Raw genomic sequence first — 22,103 nt, forward strand, 5'->3', positions numbered from 1 at the left:
GCTGGGGTGTGGTCTGAGTATGGCACTTCTGTGGAAGGTCTCTTTGTGTTATGTCAATGCTGCCAAAAGCTTCAGAAACAATATGAATCTTTGCCAGATTGAAAACACACTCTAAAGGAGAAAGTCATCCATCTTCAGTCTGTTTTGGCTGATGGGGAGCGTTCTGACAGTTCTGCCTCTGCTCTTGCCCAGTTAAAAGTTGATTTGCTTTTTGAAAAGCAGGAACGTGGTAACCTGAAGCATTCTCTACAGCTTTTTAAGTTCCAATCTATGGCTGCTTCCCTTTCACAGGAGAAGTGTTAGGCTTCGAATCTTGATTTATTGCAGGCTTATAGGGATTGCGACTCCCTGCATAACAGTGTCTGCAGGGCTCAGCAGGGGATTGATTCTTTTCAACAGCTTCTCAACCAGCAAGCTGGTGCTTTCCAAGTTCAGCTAGAAAAATATGATAGCTTGTCCACTGTTTTCAGCAGATTGTGAAGGAACATGATGCTTTATCTCGCTCTCTTCAAGATTATAGCTCTGATCTCACTACTGACTGCGGGGAAGTTGAAAGATTTAAATTTGGACTCTGACAGTGTTACTGATTCACATACGGCCAGTCCTACTAGTCTAAATCTGAAACCAAGCCCAACCTATTGAGGTCTCATAGTTCTGCCTTCTGTGATGATGCTTTCAGTAAATCTGAAACCAAGCCTAACCCCTTGAGGTTTTATGCTGTTGATAAGAGGAGATGCCACAAGCAACCACAAGAGGCAGCATCTCTACCTCCAGAATACCAAGCTCACATCATGAAACTATTGAGAACTTTAATAGTACTTTAAGCAGGGCCACAGTAAGTCTGTCTATTCAAGCTCATTTAGACTCTTCACAAATTATTTGAGACATTGTAGATTCATTGTGAATCAGATAAACATGCTTTGCTCAAATGCACTTTTTATGATGTCTGTTATTTTTATTTACAGGCTGTGATGGAAGATATTTCTGACTTGGCAACAGCTGAGCAACACTTAAAGAAACATTACGGATTGTTTGCTGATGCTACAGAAGCCAAGCATGCAGCATAGAGTATGCATTGTGGTCTGAAGGAAAGTCCTCCTGAATTTGAATTTTGCTTGAAAAAAGCTTTTTATCAAGGTGATCTACCTGCTCCTAAGAACCTTGAATTTGGGAATTATAGAAAGGTTTGCCCAACTATCTGAAAATTTGTTTAGCTGGAAAGCATAAAGATTCCTTTTCCCGTCTTCTCAGGCAAACAGAGGATATCGATTATCAGATCGGGCTGTCTCAAAGTCCAATCCTAAGAGTAGGCCTAAGGAAAAATAGAGTGTTGGTGCTGTTCAATCTTCATTATCTTTTCAGAATACTTCTGCTTCTACTTCACAGGTTCATTCTGGAAATATCCAATCTTCATAGACTGGTGGCACGGCTACACAACAGTATGGAAATGGCCAGAGTTAGTCCAAAGAGAGGTGGTTCAACAAGAGGAAGTGGACCGCATTGAAGATCTGGACCCGAGAGGCCCTATTGGCTCAACTTGTTGCAGAATAGCTCAGGGATTCTGCATGTATTGTTGGAGCAACAGCTGAATTTGATCAGAATGGTTGTATTAGGAGTCTTCAACTTGCACCAGGATATTGGGGGGGGGGGGGGGATGCATGCTGAAGTGTTCTTTGATGCGATGGATGAGCTGGGATTTAGGAAATGTATAACCGAACTGATGCATGTGGCTGGGAATGTGCTGGATCAAGTGTTTGTTCCCATAGAGTCAATGGATGTGATGATGGTGCAGTTTCAGTTAAAGCCTTGGACTGATCATGCATTTGTGATGATTGCATTACAGTTGAACTAAATTCTGAAAGGCAGAATAAGGGATAATTAAATGGGTTAGACCTTTGTATGATGGTATGAATCTGTGGAAGGAGTGGGAGCCATAGCTGGATATGTTGAAGTTGAATAATGCGGTGGAGCAGTGCAAGATTGGCAATCCTCCTTGTCCAGCGCTTTAGATGTTGTGGCTCCGGTGCAAAATAAACTGGTGAAGGAGAAGGGAAAGGGGATGCAATGGCCGTCAATGGATATAAAAGAGCAGTGCAGGGAGCTACGAAAGTTGAAACAAATTTGGCACAAAAAGAGAACGGATGAGGTGAAAACTCATTATCTGTTGCTGGCTTGGGAGTTTGGAGTAGTATTGTAGTCTGCAAAGAAGCAATTTTACCAAAAGAGGGTGGAGAGGGCATTAAATAAACCATGTGAGTTATTTAAAGTGGTAAGCAGTCTTAGTTGTAAGGGGAGGACTGAGAATCCCCCCTGCACTTTCTCAGCAGACAAATTTAACATCTTTTTTCTTGTTAAGACGGCCCTAATTGTTCAAACCCTCTCACAGACTGGGTTGGGAGAACAGGTAGAGATTAAGGAGGTTGATGAGTGGAGTGAGTCTGAGAGAGTAGAGGAATCGGAAGTAGCAGTGGCGTTAGGTTCCTGTAGACCCACACAATCCACAGGAGATATTTACTCTGTGGTTGTACTTCAGATTCTTGTAGGGAAAGTGGTCCCAATACTTACGAAAATCATAAATCTTAAGTTGGAAGAGGGGGTGATTCCTGAGTCACTGAAAATATCGACAATTAAACCATTGATTAAGGATAAAAAAGTTGGAGAAAAAGAAATAAGTAATTTCTGCCCAGTTGCCTCTCTGCCCTTGGTAGCAAAAATATTGGAAAAGGTGGTATATGCGCAATTTGATCAGCATTTGCAGAATCATCATATTCTTGATGATCATCAGTACGCTTTCAGGAAACATCATAGCACTGAGACGTTATTGGTGTCTATGCTTGATGAGATGAGGTGTGGACTAGATGACGGTAAATAGTTTTGGGTGGCATTTTTAGATATTTCAGCGGCATTCGACACCGTAGATCACACCATATTATTAACCAGGTTGAGGGGTTGTGGAATCTTTGGGATTGTATTGTCATGGCTTGAATCTTTTCTGAGTGGGCGAATGCAAGAAGTCTTTGTAGGAGGAAGTCAGTCATGTTGTAGAGAAGTTAGGACGGGGGTTCCGCAAGGGTCTTCCTTGTCCGCTGCTTTGTTTAATCTGTATTTGGTGCCTCTCTGCAAACTATTATTGAGTCTCAGTGTTTCATATTGGCTTTACGCCGACGATATTCAGGTTTTTTTCCCCCGGTAGAGAGATTTCAGTGAGGCAGTCTTACAAATACAGTTGGTTGTAGCAATTAAGATGTGGATGGACTGCAGCGGGCTTAAGTTAAGCATCCAGAAAACGAGGGTAATGTGCATTGAGAAGTTGTTTGGCCCAGATGTGCCAGTTTCTCTTGATTTGTTGGGTAAGACTGTGCCGGTTGTGCAGGAGGTGAAATACTTGGGTGTTCTTGTTGACTCGGGGCTTACATTCAAGAGGCAGATACAGGCAGTAGTACGGAAAGTGTTCTTTCAACTTCATCTGGTGAATGGACTTAGGCCCTACCTGTCAGTTCATCTGTTTAAATTAGTTCTGCAAGCGACAGTTCTTGCGGTTCTTGACTACTGTAATTTGGTACTCCTGGGGGTGCCGATGTCAGCTATATGTGCCCTCCAGGTAGCCCAAAATTTGGTGGTGAGAACATTGTTTAGGCTGGGAAGACATGATCATGTGACAGAGTGCTATGTGAGTTTGTATTGGTTGAGGTTGATGGATAGGATTCGCTTTAAGCTAATGCTAAACGTCTATATGTGCTTGCCCAATCTGGCACCCAAACATCTCATTGAGAGCATTCTTCCACGGGTTCTGCCACGTCCCCTTCGATTGGCATAACAATTGGAGTTACAAATCCCATCTGTCAGGCAGCTGAAACTGACAGTGTCTAGAGACAGTATATTCCATTGTTTTTTCTTTTGAAATAATTTTTATTGATAATTCAGCCAACATCAAAACAGAAAAACAGAATCCACAGGATGAAGAATAGTCAATAACATAGCAAACTGTACAGGGAGAATAACAGAAAGAAACAACCATCTGAGATCAGAGATAGAATACTAGCAAATGCAGTGTTCACACAATACAAAGTGCATCGTCAGAGCTGTTCACAAGTTGTGCAAAGCTCCCCAAGGAGGGGGATGGATGAGATGCGCTAAAAGGGTATCCTCCTGGAGAACAAGCTAGAGCTGCAATAATCTTTTATAATAAAGTGACCCCTTGTCCCACTTGCTACCACAATCATTTCAGCAGACACACAACAGCCAGCAATATGTACAATGCTAACCACACCAAATAGACCGCAGACAAACCCCCATGTACACCCCAACCATACACACCCCAACCATACACACCCCATTCACACCAGTTTGAGAGCAGGGAGACAGCTTCCGGCCCCATAGATCCAGCACAGCAAAAAATCACGGTGAGGCAGAGAATACAGATGCTGTCTGGAATGCTTGCCACAGCGAAACATAAAGACGTTTGTCACTAGATAGGGCAGAATGATAGGTGCGGATCTCAAACGAGGCAATCTCCTTCATCCTTTGTAACCACTGCAGGAAGGATGCAGGTGGTGGGTCCACCCAATGTTGCAGCAAGAATTTTTTTTACCAATAGAAGCACAGTATATAAAAACTGCCGAAGTGGGAGAGCAAATCCCCCCTGGAGAAGCTCCCTCTGATCTTCCAACAACAAGCCATAATCCCAGGGCACCCACCGACCACCCCACCAACCCATCGAGGAAGGGTAGAACTTGGAGCCAAACCGCCACATGAGGGCATTCCAAAAACATATGGACCAAAGTACCTGTAGACTTCAGACAATGGGAACAGGTGGCATCATCCTACAGACCTATAACTCTACCCCGAGCTCTGGAGATAAGCCCTGTGTAAGATTTTAAATTGCGTTTCTCTAACGTCCGTAGAGCCCACTAGAAGAGAGATATTAGCAAAAAGGTCCAAATATTGGTCTCTGGTGTAGTCAGCTGCTAAATCTCTGGACCACAGGCGGGCCACCCTTCCGAGGTATGGAGCTGTAGGCGCGAGCTTAAGCACCCTGTACCATGTGGCCAACTTGTTCATCTTTGGGGGTGCCAACACCAATTGTGCATCCAGTCTGCCCAGGAGCCACTGCTCCCCCCCCCCCTCCCGGCGTACTAGGGAAGAATAGTAATGTCTTACTTGTAGATATGCTCAAAACTGAGTGGTAGGGATCCCCCATTTGGACTGTAGCTGTGCAAAAGTGGGGAAATCCCCTATGACCTCTTCAGAAAGATGCCGTAGGCTGACACAGCCCCAGGACTCCCACAATTGGAACCCCGAGCTGCCCATCCCCGGAGTAAAGTCAACATTCCCCACCAAAGGGAGGAAAGGAGAGGCTCGAGAGGAACGCTGTTGTGTCCGTCGCAACCACCACTGCCAAGCGCAGGGGGTGCAAAAATTGACGTCGATGGCCCGCTTTCGAGATCTGCTGGGGCAACACATGCAGTAAGGATAGAAAGGAATGGGGAACACACCATGCAGTCATCCACCTGGTGGGGGAAAATTTGTAGCCTCCCATAATGCCCTCTTGCACAAACCACATCAGAGCCACATTATACATGCGAATATCCGGTAGATTCAGGCCACTCAACCGCGTGTCCAGGGACAAAGCAGTGGAGCTGATCCTGGTCGTTTTGTTACGCCAGATAAAAGATAGCAAGATAGATTTAAAGGCCCATTCGTCTTTAGTAGTGATCCATAGGGGAACAGTCTGTAATGGGTACAGAAGTTTGGGTAGTAAGACCATCTTAAACAAAGCTACCCGTCCCCAAAGAGATAGTGGCAGGTCCTTCCACTTGATACAAAGGCCACATATAGCCTCAATATGATTAATGACATTACAGCGATACATAAGGGCAGGTTGAGTACTCAAATACACCCCCAAGTAGCGCATCGGATTCCATACAAGGAGAATAGGGATATCATCATGCCAGCGTTCGTGCCTCCCAGAAGCCAAAGACAGCAAGTCAGATTTAGCACAGTTGACATGGAGGCCCGATAAAATCCCAAAAGCCTGAACAATAGTAAGAGCCCGTGGTAGATGCAAGTGGCCATCGTCCAAATACAAAAGGATATCGTCAGCAAATAAGTTAATACGACTCTCCCGAGCTCCTATCTTGATACTCAAAAGAACCAGGTCCGATCTAATCTTAGCCGCCAAGGGTTCGATAGCAAGAAGGAAAAGAAGTGGGGATAGTGGGCACCCTTGATGTGTACCTCATTTCAGAGAGAAGGGAGAGGTGAGGTGGCCGTTGATGAGCCTAGCCTGAGAGGCAAGATACAAACTACGTACCCACTCCAAGAAGGTGCCCTCCAATTCATAGCGCCTCATGATCCAAAATAGATGCTATCGAACACTTTTTCCAAAATCCAAGCCCACTATGGCCGCCCTGTTGTCCTCCCCTCTCTTAGACTACATAGCCATCAATGCCCTAGTCAGATTCATAGAAGCGTATCTACCAGGCACAAAGCCTGCCTGGTCCTCATGGATAAGAAGATGTAGAAAGGTGGTCAAACGCTTCGCGAGCAACGCAACCAGCAGCTTTGCGTCCTAGTTAAGAAGCGATATGGGCCTGTAAGAGCCTACCTGAGAGAGGTACTTGCCTGGTTTGGGCAATAAAACAACATGGGCCAGGTTGTAGCGGTCCAAGCCTTTCTGGGAATGCATGGCGTTATATCCTCTTCGGTAAATACAGACGGCAAAAAATGTGTTCAGCTTATCGGCGATTGCTTTGTCCTCCTTTAGCGCTCCCTTTATTCCTAGGTCATCCAACGGTCCCACCACTTCTTTCGCAGGTCATTTCCCAGGATCCATCCCAGGATACTAAGGGAGCTCAGAGAGGTTCTGGAGAGTCCTATTAAAGACTTGTTCAACAAATCTCTGGAGACGGGAGTGATTCCTGGGGATTGGAGGAGAGCAGATGTGGTCCCTATTCATAAAAGTGGTCACAGGGATGAAGCAGGAAACTACAGGCGGGTGAGCCTCACTTCAGTTGTTGGAAAAATAATGGAAGTGTTGCTGAAAGAAAGGATAGTGTACTTCCTTGAATCTAATGGGTTACAGGATCCGAGGCAACATGGCTTTACAAAAGGTAAATCGTGCCAAACGAACCTGATTGAATTTTTTGATTGGGTGACCAGAGAGCTGGATCGACATATGCTAGATGTAATTTACTTGGATTTCAGCAAAGCCTTTGATACAGTTCCTCATAGGAGGCTGTTGAACAAACTTGAAGGGCTGAAGTTAGGACCCAAAGTGGTGAACTGGGTCAGAAACTGGCTGTCGGACAGACGCCAGAGGGTGGTGGTTAATGGAAGTCGCTCGAAGGAAGGAAAGGTGACTAGTGGAGTCCCTCAGGGTTCGGTGCTGGGGCCAATCCTGTTCAATATGTTTGAGTGACATTGCTGAAGGGTTAGAAGGAAAAGTGTGCCTTTTTGCAGATGATACCAAGATTTGTAACAGAGTAGACACCGAAGAGGGAGTGGAAAATATGAAAAAGGATCTGCAAAAGTTAGAGGAATGGTCTAATGCCTGGCAACTAAAATTCAATGCAAAGAAATGCAGAGTAATGCATTTGGGGATTAATAATAGGAAGAAACCGTATATGCTGGGAGAAGAGAAGCTGATATGCACAGACGGGGAGCGGGACCTTGGGGTTATAGTGTCCGAAGATCTAAAGGTGAAAAAACAGTGTGATAAGGCAGTGGCTGCTGCCAGAAGGATGCTGAGCTGTATAAAGAGAGGCGTAGTCAGTAGAAGGAAGAAGGTGTTGATGCCCCTGTACAGGCCATTGGTGAGGCCCCACTTGGAGTTTTGTGTTCAGTTTTGGAGATGGTATCTGGCGAAAGACGTAAGAAGACTTGAGGCGGTTCAGAGGAGGGCGACGAAAATGATAGGAGGCTTGCACCAGAAGACGTATGAGGAGAGACTGGAAGCCCTGAATATGTATACCCTAGAGGAAAGGAGAGACAGGGGAGATATGATTCAGACGTTCAAATACTTGAAGGGCATTAACGTAGAACAAAATCTTTTCCAGAGAAAGGAAAATGGTAAAACCAGAGGACATAATTTGAGGTTGAGGGGTGGTAGATTCAGGGGCAATGTTAGGAAATTCTACTTTACGGAGAGGGTAGTGGATGCCTGGAATGCGCTCCCGAGAGAGGTGGTGGAGAGTAAAACTGTGACTGAGTTCAAAGAAGCGTGTGATGAACATAGAAGATTTAGAATCAGAAAATAATATTAAATATTGAACTAGGCCAGTTACTGGCAGACTTGCACGGTCTGTGTCTGTGTATGGCCATTTGGTGGAGGATGGGCAGAGGAGGGCTTCAATGGATGGGAGGGTGTAGATGGGCTGGAGTAAGTCTTAACAGAGATTTCGGCAGTTGGAACCCAAGCACAGTACCGGGTAAAGCTTTGGATTCTTGCCCAGAAATAGCTAAGAAGAAAAAAAAAAAAAAAAAAAAAATTAAAAAATTAAATTGAATCAGGTTGGGCAGACTGGATGGACCATTCGGGTCTTTATCTGTCGTCATCTACTATGTTACTATGTTAATATATCGAAAGAATGTCTTGAAGTTTTTCGCCTCCTTGGCTATTTTTTCCTTGTAGTCGCTTTTGGCCCTTTTTACTGCCTCATGGCACCTGTGTTGATGTTGTTTGTGCTTATTCAGGTTTTCATCCATTTTTTTTATCTTTTCCATTCCTTAAACAAGGTTTTTTTGTCTCTGATTGCTTCCTTAACCTTTTTCCTCTTTGATCCCTTGTTGATATGCGGTATATATAGATTTTGCGCCTCGGTGACCGTATCCTTAAAAAGAGACTACGCTTGCTCTAGCGTTTTTACAGTGTTTATCCTCTTCTTAATCTTCTTCCCCACCATGCATCTCATCTCTTCGTAATTCCCTTTTCGGAAGTTTAGCACCGTGGCGGTCATTTCATCCAGTAGGGTAGACAGATGGCGGACAGAGACCTGCATGTCATTCGTGTGTTGGGGGCGTATTGCTAGGTTGCGGGCTGGGAACTGCAATCATGGAGGTCCTGACAGGTTTTTCTTTACCAGGCCGTGTCGCTTTTATGGGCATAAATGCTGGACCGTTGCGAGGTAAGTTCCATGGGTCCCCTTAGAAGAGAGCCGTTGCACACCGGGAGACGATGGTGCCTCGATAGTGTGGAATATTTGCTGACAAGCGCTATGTGGGGGTGTTTTGTGAGGAGGATCAACGGATCTCAAGCAAGAGGCGTCCGATCAGAGCGCTGTCATCACGTGACCCCCCCAGTATATTCCATTGTACAGGGCCAAAGGAATGGAATAAGCTTCCCGAGTATATTCAAAAGCAGCAGATTATACAAAACTTTAAAAAGCTGTTGAAGCGGCACCTTTTCTGCCAGATGAAAGATAAGGTTTAGGACTGTGTTATTAATGATAAGGAGAAGAAGATAATAAGGTACAGGTTGCCTCTGTATATTATGGTTTGTACTTCTTCCATAATGGAAGTTTTTTCATGGAAGGCTTTGTATTATGGGGGTATGCACTGTTGATGGTGTACAGCATGTAATGTTTAATGTAATGTTTGATGTAATGTTATAGCTTTGTATGTAAGTTTGTAGCCCGCCCTGGGTAAGGGCAGGACATAAATGCATAATCAAACAAATAAACCTGAAGCAGCTCTGACCATTACTACTACTGGCACTCAGCAGAAACCAGTCTCTTCTCAGAAAGGGGGAGTGACATACCAGAAGTCAATGGACAAATCTTTTGGGTCCAAGGCTGCTGTGGGGTCTAGTGTTATCAATTCTGGAGAGATGGCCACTCAGTCCTCTTCAGAGGAGGACAAGGACTGACTAACTGCCCTTAATTTTTCTTCACAGGCTGTTGTATCCACTGTTCAAAAACTATGTGTATGAGGAAGAATTTTAGAACAAAGTACTCAGTCTGAAGGATAAATACTAACAATAGACCCTCCCCAAAATATATAATCCCTCAGACTATCAAACCCATCAAACCATTCAGGCAAGTGCACTGTCCAATGCCATTGTGAAGACTGTCTCATCCACCAAAGGTGAACTATCTACGGACTCAGAGTGGCTTCCTTCACTGTACTCCGTCAGAAAACACATGTACTTTTTGGATAAACTTACACCTAGGGCTAACAGTTTACATTACCTCTGTCTATCCAACAGGTGTTTCCTGCCAGGGTCTGCTAGACTCAGTTTTTGAGATGACTCTTATTACTGAGGACCTGTTTCAAAAGCTTGAGGCTTCCCTAGGGGATCAGGATACACCAAGTTACTCCCTGTGATATGTCACTAGTAGCTTATGGCAATAAGAGCATTGAGACAGTGGGTCAGGTATGGCTTAATCTACAGCTTGGGAAAATGACTGTTAAATACTCTGTTATCACCGAGAGTCAAGATGAGAAATTCTTAATTGAGAATGAACTATTGAAGAGGCTATCGCTTATTTTGGACTATGTACAGGAGATGGTTTGGTCACAAGTTAACTGCACAATTCCTTATGGGAGGCTGAAGCACATGAGCAGAGTCAAGGTTTCCAGCTCCAATGGACCTACATATTTTGGAGCTTAGATATGCCACCACTCTGGGGTGGGGTGTGTCACAAAAATAGTGAAATAATCAGAGTCAGGAAAGATCTGATGGCTGATATTTTCTCGATGCTGATAATTTGGAGGTTGTTCTGAAGGACTCACCTGCTGGAAGCATTTCAGTTACCCTCTTCTTTTTCTGGTCCTCACATATCACATCCTCACATGTTGGCAGGCATTAAGAACATAAGAATTGCCGCTGCTGGGTCAGACCAGTGGTCCATCGCGCCCAACAGTCCACTCATGCGGCAGCCCCCAGGTCACAGACCAGTGCCCTAACCGAGACCAGCTTCACCTGCATACATTCCGGTTCAGCAGAAACTTGTCCAGCCTTGTCTTGAATCCCTGGATGGTGTATTCTCCTATAACAGATTCCGGAAGAGCGTTCCAGTTTTCTACCACTCTCTGGGTGAAGAAGAACTTCCTTATGTTTGTACGGAATCTATCCCCTTTTAACTTTAGTGCCCTCTTGTTCTCCCTACCTTGGAGAGAGTGAACAACCTGTCTTTATCTACTGAGTCTATTCCTTTCATTATCTTGAATGTCTCGATCATGTCCCCTCTCAATCTCCTCTTTTCAAGGGAGAAGAGGCCCAGTTTCTCTAATCTCTCATTGTATGGCAACTCCAACAGCCCCTTAACCATTTTAGTCGTTCTTCTCTGGACCTTTTCGAGTAGTACTGTGTCTTTCTTCATGTACGGTGACCAGTGCTGGATGCAGTATTCCAGGTGGGGGCATACCATGGCCCGGTACAGTGGCATGATAACCTTCTCCGATCTGTTCGTGATCCCCTTCTTAATCATTCCTAGCATTCTGTTTGCCCTTTTCGCCTCCGCCGCGCATTGTGCAGATGGCTTCATTGACTTGTCGACCAGTACTCTCAAGTCTCTTTCTGGGGGGGGGGTCTCTCCAAGTACTGCCCTGGACATCTTGTATTCGTGTGTGAGATTCTTGTTATTAACATGCATCACCTTACACTTATCCATGTTGAACTTCATTTGCCATGTCAATGCCTATTTCTCGAGCATGGTTATGTCGCTTTGCAGATCTTCATAATCCCCCTGCGTCTTCACTACTCTGAATAACTTCATATCGTCTGTAAATTTAATCACCTTGCAATCGTCGTACCAATTTCCAGATCGTTTATAAATATGTTGAAGAGCATGGGTCCAAGCACCGAGCCCTGTGGCACCCTGCTGGTGACATTCTTCTAGTCCGAATATTGTCCATTTACCCCCACTCTCTGTTTCCTATCTGCCAGCTAGTTTTTAATCCACATGAGTATTTCACCCTCGATTCCATGGCTCGCAATTTTCCGAAGTAGTTGTTCCTTATCAAACGCCTTCTGAAAATCTAGATATACAATGTCGACCGGGTCACCCTTGTCTATCTGCCTGTTTACTCCCTTGAAGAAGTGCAGCAAGTTCGTCAAGCAATATCGTCCTTTGCTGAAGCCGTGCTGGCTGGTCCTCATCAGATTGTGTCTGTCAAGGTGATCAATGATGCGGTCCTTTATCAGCGCCTCTACCATCTTTCTCGGTACCAAGGTCAGACTCACCGGTCTGTAGTTTCCCGGATCTTCCCTCGAACCCTTTTTGAAGATCGGCATAACATTTGCCACCTTCCAATCTTCAGGAATCTTTCCCGATTTGATTGACAGATTTGCTATTAGTTTAAGCAGTTCAGCTATAGTCCCTTTCAGTTCCTTATTGACCCTCGGATGGATGTCATCTGGTCCCGGGGATTTGTCGCTCTTATGCATATCAATCTACTTGCATTCCTCTTCTAGACTGACCGTCAACCATGTCAGTTTCCCGTCTTCGCTTCCAGCGTACAGTCTGTCGGGTTCCATTATGTTGTGTACATCCTCTTCGGTAAATACAGACACAAAAAATGTGTTCAGCTTATCGGCGATGGCTTTGTCCTCCTTTAGCACTCCCTTTATTCCATGGTCATCCAACGGTCCCATCGCTTCCTTTGTGGGTCGTTGGGTGATGATCTGAAAGTTATAGTCCATCTGGATGGTTCTCAATCAGTATAGGCCTACCTATTGTAGGGAATGGGAAAGGGATTTGTATAATACCTTTTTGTAATTCTACAGCCACCCTCAAAGTGGTTTTCATACAGTTACTTCAAGCATTTTCCCTATCTGTCCTGGGGGTCTCACAGTCTATTTAATATACCTGGGGGCAGTGGAGGATTAAGTGACTTGCCCAGGGTTACAGGGAGAAGTGTGCGGTTTGAGGTTATAGTTCTAACTACTGTGCCACACTCTTTTCAGTGATATCTTCTTGATTAAGTAAGGAACCATTTTTCAGGCAACTTGTGAAAACCATGCATATCCAGACTGTCAAATGTCACTCCACTTTTGTGCAGGTACCTGGGTAAGGTGCCAAGTCTCTTGTGGAGGTGGCCTACCCTTGAATTTGGGTGCAACTGGTGCAGGACAATGACATGACTATCTACTGGAAGATGGTAAATGTCATGCCAAGGCTGATAGTCCCGACAAACAAGGGAATGACCTGGTGGATGAACTGACAGGAGAGCTTTGGCGATGCCCAGAATTCAAAACCTTGTCTGTACTGCTATTACCCAATGGAAAACAAAGCAGGTTGCTGAGACTCCTGCATTGCAATGGTGCAGTGAATCCCACTATTCGATCTTGTGACAGCTCAGAGAGACAACTTGATTATCAGAAAGTTTTACAACCTTATCCTGAATCCTCAGGAACATCCTTTATCAGAAGAGGAGTGTTAAGCTGCTATCTACCCCACCAGCATGAATCCTTCTAGAAAATGCCACAAACTTCCTACCCAAATTATGGAACAAAATCCTGCCAACTATTAGATCACTGCAACAAAACGAACTGACTTCTGTGAGAAACTGTCTGTAGAGTGATCAATTATGTATATAAAGTGCTCAGAGATATGAAACTCCGATGGGAAGGCTAAAAAGCCACCCTGCAATAGGAGTTCACCTTCCAATCATTGCAACCTCTTATATCGATGATCACTCTCTGAGACTTGATGTTAAATAATGGTTGTCTTATAGTTCTGTAGTCATTTAAAAATACTGAAGGTAATAGCTTCTCTTCATCTTTCAAAGTATGATATGCAACAATCACTGAGTTAATTTGATGTAATACACTGTTCACTTAACTTTTAAATGTGATTTAAGGGGTCCCACTGCGGCCCCATTTCGAACTCTGCTTCAGGAGACCCGAGTGTAGATTTTCAAAGTGCTTAGTGCAATTCACGAAGTTAATAGAACTGTTACAATTCACTGCACTAAGCACTTTGAAAATCTACACTCGGGTCTCCTGAAGCAGAGTTCGAAACGGGGCCGCATTGGGACCCCTTAAATCACATTTAAAAGTTAAGTGCACAGTGCATTACATCAAATTAACTCAGTGATTGTTGCATATCATACTTTGAAAGATATATGCAATCTTCCATGCAGTATATAGGAATTATCTTACTGTTGCTGTATACCATTTTCAAACCTGATATTTATTTTCTCATGCTCTATATAGGAATTGTCTCACTACTATATGAGGGCTGAGCCCATCTAGTCCCTATCCAAGCAGGCATCCTGCTAACCAAACATCTAGCTCCTTCAAAGTAGGGCTATTGTTTCACTACTCTATGAAGAATACGCCTACCATGTCACTAACTGCTGTTATGTATGTCTGCTTGTATGCAAAGTTGAAACCCATTCTAGGCTCTTTTGGGAGGATGGGCTAGAAAATCGACTAAATAAACAAACTTTAGTCTCTACCTTTTTGCTCGGCACTGATGTCGGGCTCACTGGTCTATAGTTTCCATGATTATTTCTGGAACCTTTTTAAAAAATTTGCGTTACACTGACCACCCTCCATTCTTCTGGTATTCTTCAATTTGTCAAATTGCTCCATTACATCTTCCAGTATTACTGAAATTTGTTTCAGTTTCTCTGACTCATCAGCACTGAATACTATTTCTGGCACCGGATCTCCCCCTCATCTTCCTTGGTGAAAACTAAAGCAAAGAATTCATTTAACCTCTCTGCTAAGGCCTTTCTCTTCCCTGAGTGCCCTTTTTATCCCTTGATCATCTAGTGGTCCAACTGATTTATTTTACCAGCTTCTTGCTTCTAATAAATGTAAAAAGGTTTTTACTATTTTGTTTCTAATATATGTAAAAAAGTTTTTACCATGTGTTCTTGCCTTCAACGCAAGCTTCAAGGTCTCTCTTTGCCCTCCTTATCAGTGCTTTGCATTTGACTTGCCTTTCCTTATGCTCTTTCCTATCATTTTTAGTTAAATCCTACTTACATTTTCTGAAGGATTTTCTTTTAGTTCTAATAGCTTCCTTAACATCATTTGTTAACCATGTCGGCTGTTTTTTGGTCTTCCTTCCTCTTTTTTTTTTTAATACACGAATGTTCAATGAATGCTTGTGAATTTGTTTTCAATAAAGCTGAGTGAGAATTGCATTGACATCATACATGAAGCCTTCTTGGAACTAATCAACTGTTTTGTATGACCTATTGTGAGTTCAGCCAGGAGTATTGAAGATGGAATGATACATGAGATCAGGAATTTCAACGCGAGTCCTTGAGAAAGCTGTGCAAAATGAAACCCGTACTTGGGCATATGAAAAGCATGAAGGGGCACTTATAAAAATGCTGATGAGTCAAGCTTTTTAAAACACATTTTCAGAAGATTTTAATGAACTAAGTCCTCAAAGTTAAGATACAAGGGTAAATTTGGGATTATGTTTAAGGAGTGTTAGCATGCAAATAGAAGACTGATGAAAGAAATGATAAACAAAAGAATTCATCTTTAACTGTCTTTCAGTATAGATGCTGTATGGTTTATTTATTTCTCTCAGGGCCTCCACTTCAACAAATTATTTATTTACTTAATATATTATTCATCCATGTGAAAAGTTTGAGCATTAGGTAATTTGTTTAAAAAATGGACATAAAATATTTTTTTTTTGGTGTTTTGGGGCTTTGGCTCATGCCTTTTTCAGTTATAGCTCAAGGCAAGGAACACAAAGTTACATAAGCATTTCCCTGCCCCTTGATGGCTCCAAATCCGAGGTGATGGAAGGTTAATTGAGTTGTCTAAAATCATAAGCTACAGGAGGAGTTGATCTTGGCTTCCCTGGTTGTGCCCTGTGGTTTGGATACGGCTACTTCTCCACTTTTTAAACATGAATCTTGTAACATGAGCAAATCACACTATGCAAGTTGTATCTTGATGAATTTTGATATTTGAGCACAAATAATAATAAATACACATACATTGAGATTCTCATTTTATCCAACCTGTAAAATCCTTCCCATAATTCTGGTTCCTTTTCTTAGCATCTCCAGCTGGAGTGCAACATTACAAAGTCCACAAGTATTTAAGTTTATGTGAGTTAAAGTACAAGTTACTTACACAGCCCACTCTAATTTCTCATTCTTGATGGAGTTATAGAGTGCCTGTATAAAGAAAGAAAAAGAAAGGCAAACAAAATTATTGTTGGGTTCATCCTGTATAGAATATTATGCATTTATATATCAGAGTTCAGCAAAACAGACCCAAGTTAGAGTTTAGGCACTGCTGCCTTTTCACAAAAACAACACAGACAGGTAGCACCTTATAGGCTAGCCACTTTGAGATATGAGAACATAAGCATAGTCTTATTGGGTCAGACCAATGGTCCATCAAGCCCAGTAGCCCATTCTCACGGTAGCCAATCCAGGTCACTAGTACCTGGCCAAAACCCAAGGTATAGCAATATTCCATGCTACCGAGACAGGGCAAGCAGTTGCTTCCCCCATGTCTTTTTCATGTACTAGTGACCTGGATCTGCTACTACATTTTCAAATAGGCTTGCATTATCATTGACTTGAGATTGCTTTTTTAGCTAAAACCTTAGTGAATCAAGATATTCACAGTACCTGTGAAGAGGCAAAAACTTTCAAAGGGGTAGCCATAGTAGTCTAATGTAAGAACACTGACAAAGGCAAGTAGCTCCTTATAGACTTATTGATTTCTTAAAGCAGTGTTTTTCAACCTTTTTTGGGCAAAGGCACACTTGTTTCATGAAAAAAATCACGAGGCACACCACCATTAGAAAATGTTAAAAAATTTAACTCTGTGCCTATATTGACTATATATAAAGTAATTCTCTTGAATAGGAATCAAATAAACACAAAGAAAGTATTTTATAATTACTTTATTATGAAATATTAAGTAAACAGAATAGTGAAAAATTATAAAATACTTTATTCAGTGCGAAACCTGGGCCTGTTTGGCTGAACACAAAGCTGATATTCTGTCTGGAATCGAAGAAAGACACACACGTAGCTCTTCGTCAACAGCTCTCAGTCTCTCTCTGTATTTGGTTTTTATAGCATACAAAAATAGACAAATATACCCTCCATCCTTTTTATTAAACCACAATAGCAGTTTTTAGCGCAGGGAGCTGCGCTGAATGCCCAGCGCTGCTCTTGACGCTCATAGGCTCCCTGCGCTAAAAACCACTATTGCGGTTTAGTAAAAGGTGACCATATTGTAAAATATAGACAGCAGATATAAATTCAGAACTGTGCATAGTAAGTGAAGGGAAGTTTTCATCTCTGGGAATTTACCCAGTTAACTATTAAGTTATTTGGGCAAATTCCTTTGAAAACTGTGGTAATACTGCCTCCACTTTGCTAAATTTAAAATAAAATCATTTTTCCTACCTTGTCTGGTGATTTCTGGTTGCACTTTCTTCTTCTGACTGTGCATCCAATCTTTCTTCCCTTCTATCAGCCTGTATGCTTTCTCTCCTCCATACCTCATTCCCTCCCCCAACTTTTTCTTCCTCTCTCCCTGGCCTTTCTTTCTTTTTTTCTGTTTCTCTTCTTTCCTTCTGTTTCCCTGCCTGCCCCCTTTCTTTCTTTCTCCCTGCCGTTCCCCAAGCCACTGCCACTGCCGCTGCCATCGGGGAACAGGACCCACCAATGGATAACAGGCCCCAAAGCCGACGCCGACGCATGCTCTCCCTGACGTCAATTCTGCAATCGGAGAGGAAGTTCCGCCCAGCCAGGCAGCAATTGGCTGGCCCGAACTTCCTCTCCGACTGCAGAATTGACGTCGGGGAGAAGAAGACTTATCGGCTCGATAGATTAGATCGCCAAGACAAAGTGAGTCCTGGGTGATCGACTCACTTTGCCTTGGCGAGCTACTGGCGCCCCTGCCTCGGGCCCCCTGTCAGCTCCGGGCCCCTGAATGCAGGACTGGTAGTACTGCCCTGATGGCGGCCCTGCGGCACACCAGGCAACATCTCGCAGCGGTTGAAAAACACTGCCTTAAAGTATCCCTTAATTTACCCATGCATCAAGATTTTTTTTCAGTTGTTGGCTCTCTATTCAATGGAACTCTCTGCCATTCAATTTTTGCCAGAAAAGGAATTCTCTATAATTGCAGAAGGGTCATTCAGTGTCAAGTGGTCTAGGGCTCCCTATCTCACCATCATGGATATTGATGAAACTTTGTATGCTGAATATTACATGATCCAAACGAACTCTGGTAACGTTTAAGATCTGCCAGTGGAATACTTGTGGATATATAGCTCTTTGTTTGATACCATACCACGACCATGTATAGTATCTGTGTACAATTTTGGTAACTTTGAGTCAAAATATTTAATTGGCTATTGAAGCAAAAGAAATGAAACTTGGCAAACTTATACAACATTTTACAATCTATTCAGAACTAATCCGGATTTTCATTTTTTTGAAGCTGACGTATATAAAAAGCCTCAAAGTGGGCAGAAAAAATAGACCATGTTAAAAAATTTCAAAGTTTAGACTTCTGTAGCTCCTGTAAAATTTGTCTGTTATTTTGTGACATGAACTTTGTTCTCAAATATACGATTTCAATTTATAAACTAATCTTGTTTCTTTATAAATTCAATCTAAAGTTTGTGTTTTTTCAAACATTCACAGTCTACACAGGTTTCTATTCAACAAGAGCATTGTGTACATACTAGAGAATGATCTCAGAGCTCCTGTGCTTTCAATGAATCATCATTGGAATAGCTGTTGCAGGTCAGGTTACAACATATAACAATATATGGAGGGGCATAATAAAAAAAAAACATCTAAGTCCCCTTTTGGCCTAGGCCCTAAACGCTGAAAGTAGAAGCAGGGAAAATGTCCATTCTCAAAAAAAAAAAAAAAAAAAAGTCCAAAATGAAGTTTTTTTTGAGAATGGCCTACCTCAGTTGTTTAAATGCCCAGACCACCACTACCTTTACACGTATAACACATTATCAACCAATACAAACAGCCTAAGTCCCAAACACCCAAAACCAGACCTTTTAGGCGAAGGAGGGGCCAGTCCTTCGCCTAAAAGCTGGATTCTGTAACCGGTGTCTGTCAAAAAAACACCGGTTACAGAATCCATCCCCCCAGCAACGATTGAGGCAGGAGAGATGGCTCATCTCCCCTGCCGCAATCGCCCCCCCCAGACTGCCACGATTGACCGCCCCCCTGAACTGCCGTGACCGGAGAGACGCCCAATTTCTCCTGCCGCGGTTCATGGCAGTTCGGGGTGATTGCCATCGCTGCAGGAGAGATGCCCAATCTCTTCTGCCAAGATCCACCCCCTCACACTGAACCGATACGGGCATGAGGGAGCCCAACCCCTCCTGCCCCGACGAACCCTCACTCCCCCGATGCAATGTGGGCAGGAAGGAGCCCAAATTCTCCTACCCACTACTAACCCCTCCCCGAACCCCCGATTGGCCCCCCCGAAACCCCCCCAATCGCCGACCCCGCGACACCCCCCCAATCACCGACCCCGTGACACCCCCCTTACCCCTTGGCCAGACAAACGGTTTCCAAGCCTATCCGCGTAGCAGGCCCACCATCCGCCGAATGGCGGGCCTTAGGACCTGATTGGACCAGGCACCTAAGGCCCCACCCACAGGAGGGGCTTTAGGCGCCTGGGCCAACTAGTATTGGCCCAGTTGCCTTAGGCCCCTTCTGTGGGCGGGGCCTCAGGCACATGTGGCCAACCCAGCCCATGTGCCTAAGGCTCCGCCCACAGGAGGAGCCTAAGGCAACTCAGCCAATTCCGGTGGACTCCTGTCGACGGCTGTGTGAAACTGCGGGGGGAATGCTGCAGCAGCACCCTTTTGGGGAGACAGAGGGAATGAGGGAGAAGGAAGACCAGTGGGTGGGGGGGGGGGGAGAAGAGAAATGCTGCTGTTGCACAGGGGGGAAGTAAAAGGAAGGGAGATTGGCTACTGCTGGACAGGGGGGGAGGTAAAAGGAAGGGAGAAGGGCTACTGCCAGACAGGGGGAGCAGGGAAGTGTTCCTACTTGACAGAGGGGGGAGAGACAGAAAGAAAGAAATAGACAGACAGCGGGCAGGAAAGACATACAGACAGGGGGCCAGGGAGAGAGACAGAAATAAAGACAGACATAAAGAAAGAAAGAAAGGGGGCAGGGAGAGAAAAAGAAAGACAGACATACAGAAAGAAAGAAAGAAAGAAAGAGAAATAAATAAATGCCTAAGTGTACACATCTATTCTAGCACCCGTTAATGTAATGGGCTAAAAAACTAGTTTTTAATAAACTGATTAACTAGTCAACTTTCTCTTCACAAATAGGCTAACATGGATTGTCATTTGGAATATATTATACTTTTTAATAATGACAGCACAGAGATATTCTTTAAAAAAAAACCTATCCTATTTCCCATCATACTAGTTCTCATTTGCATAAAACAGATAGTTCCATCTATTCTATAGTGATGCTCATAATTAAGCCCCTGCAAAAGCATGAAGTTTCTACCCCCAAGATTGAATCATGGATATCCATCTCACTACAGCTTTTTTTTATTGGGTTTTAATATCATGATTAGAATTCCTTAATGAAAATAACAGAGAGTTCAATGTTTATAAAATTAAAGGCACCTTTTACTAAACTGTGTTAGAGGTTTCTATGCAGGCTGGCAAGATAAATGCTCCGAATTCTATGAGTGTCGGAGCATTTACCTCACTGGCCCACAGTGGAAACCTCTAAAGCATGTTTAGTAAAAGCCAGTGTAAATATTTAAGAATGATTGCAACAATCTGTAATTTACAAAATGAAGGCAGTGAAAACTGGAATCCATGACCTCTACAGAAACCTGCAAATACTGTTTGTTTTCCTCTCTTTTGTCATATTGTTTTAATTCACTTCTGTGATTACATATTGACTGAGATTATAGATCACTGAGGGTATAATTTGGTTATGTGACCCAGAAATATAATTACAATAAAATCCAAGACTTCATCAATATTGTAACTAGTGGGAACAAAGCCAATGTGACTGCATTTTTCACTGGTCTATCTGTGTTAAAGAAAAAAATGTAACATCAGATCCATGGGTTTAATTAATTAATTAATATATTTATTTAAGTGAAATGGGTTACAACATGAACTGTACTTTGGACCAGATGTTATATCTTTTCCCCGACAAAGATGAATAAGTTAAAAAAAGCACTGTGTCAGTTTTCTCACTACTCTTGTGGCAATTGATTTGGTTCTGTTGTATTATATATTGCATGTCATCCATGGAACAAATCTACAGCAGAAGACAAGACTCATGCTAACCATAAAATGGATATAAAGTGAACAGTTTATATAAAGTGCTGATGCTAGTGAATTCAGAATCTCTATGAAAATGCAGTCTCTGCAAGTACACACAGGCTCAGAAGAATAGTCTCCAGTTATTCTTCTTTTCTGCTAAAGCAACTATACACATCTCTTCACAAACCTACAATGGCTCCAGCCTAGAACATTCCAGAGACTATATTCAGAGTTCATGCATTATGGCCTGCTAATTCAAAGACACATTGCTGTAAAACTGTAAGTGAGTGATAACAGTCAATGGGAGAGGTAACCAACTTTTGCAGAAATGCAAACAAAAAGAAGTGAAAGGTGTCAGTTAAAATCTTTAATAATAAGAAACAATAGATTAAAAATCCACCATTAAAAACCCAGCATGTTTATATTTTGCCTATATGCCGCTTCAAGGATTAGCAATGACTTATTGAAAAACCCTTCTTTCTTCTACACAAATGTGCACCCACTGGTTTATTATGGTGTAAGAGATCAGTCTCTATACAATAACAGACGCACCTTGAAGTATGTACAGTGGTACCTTGGTTTACGAGCATAATTTGTTCCAGAAGCATGCTCGTAAACCAAAATACTCGTATATCAAAGCGAGTTTCCCCATAGGAAATAATGGAAACTCGTTCCCACCCCCCAGGCCAGCAGTGCTGCTCTATCCCCCCCCACGAGAACCGGCATTGCTCCCCCCAAAGGCCCCCCCCCCCCGCCGCGATCCGGCACCCCCCGCCGTGACCTGAAGTCCCCCAGACCCACCCGAACCCGCTTCTTACTTTCAGCTCGGCCTCGGCACTGGCATGTCCTATGCGTTGGTGCCGGTGCCCGAAG

General features: G+C 43.3%; 1 protein-coding gene across 3 annotated transcripts in view; it reads right to left on the reverse strand.

Annotated features, from left to right (window-relative positions):
- Positions 1 to 22,103, reverse strand: part of PSD3 (pleckstrin and Sec7 domain containing 3) — an 811,466-nt gene that overhangs the window by 169,674 nt on the left and 619,689 nt on the right. For all 3 annotated transcript variants that reach the window (XM_033915196.1, XM_033915210.1, XM_033915202.1), the window contains one exon: positions 16,055 to 16,098. In XM_033915196.1, coding sequence (XP_033771087.1) covers positions 16,055 to 16,098 — 44 coding nt within the window. The remainder of the gene's footprint in view (positions 1 to 16,054; positions 16,099 to 22,103) is intronic.

Source organism: Geotrypetes seraphini, chromosome 1 (genome assembly GCF_902459505.1).
Source record: "Geotrypetes seraphini chromosome 1, aGeoSer1.1, whole genome shotgun sequence".
In the NCBI taxonomy this organism is placed as follows: domain Eukaryota; kingdom Metazoa; phylum Chordata; class Amphibia; order Gymnophiona; family Dermophiidae; genus Geotrypetes; species Geotrypetes seraphini.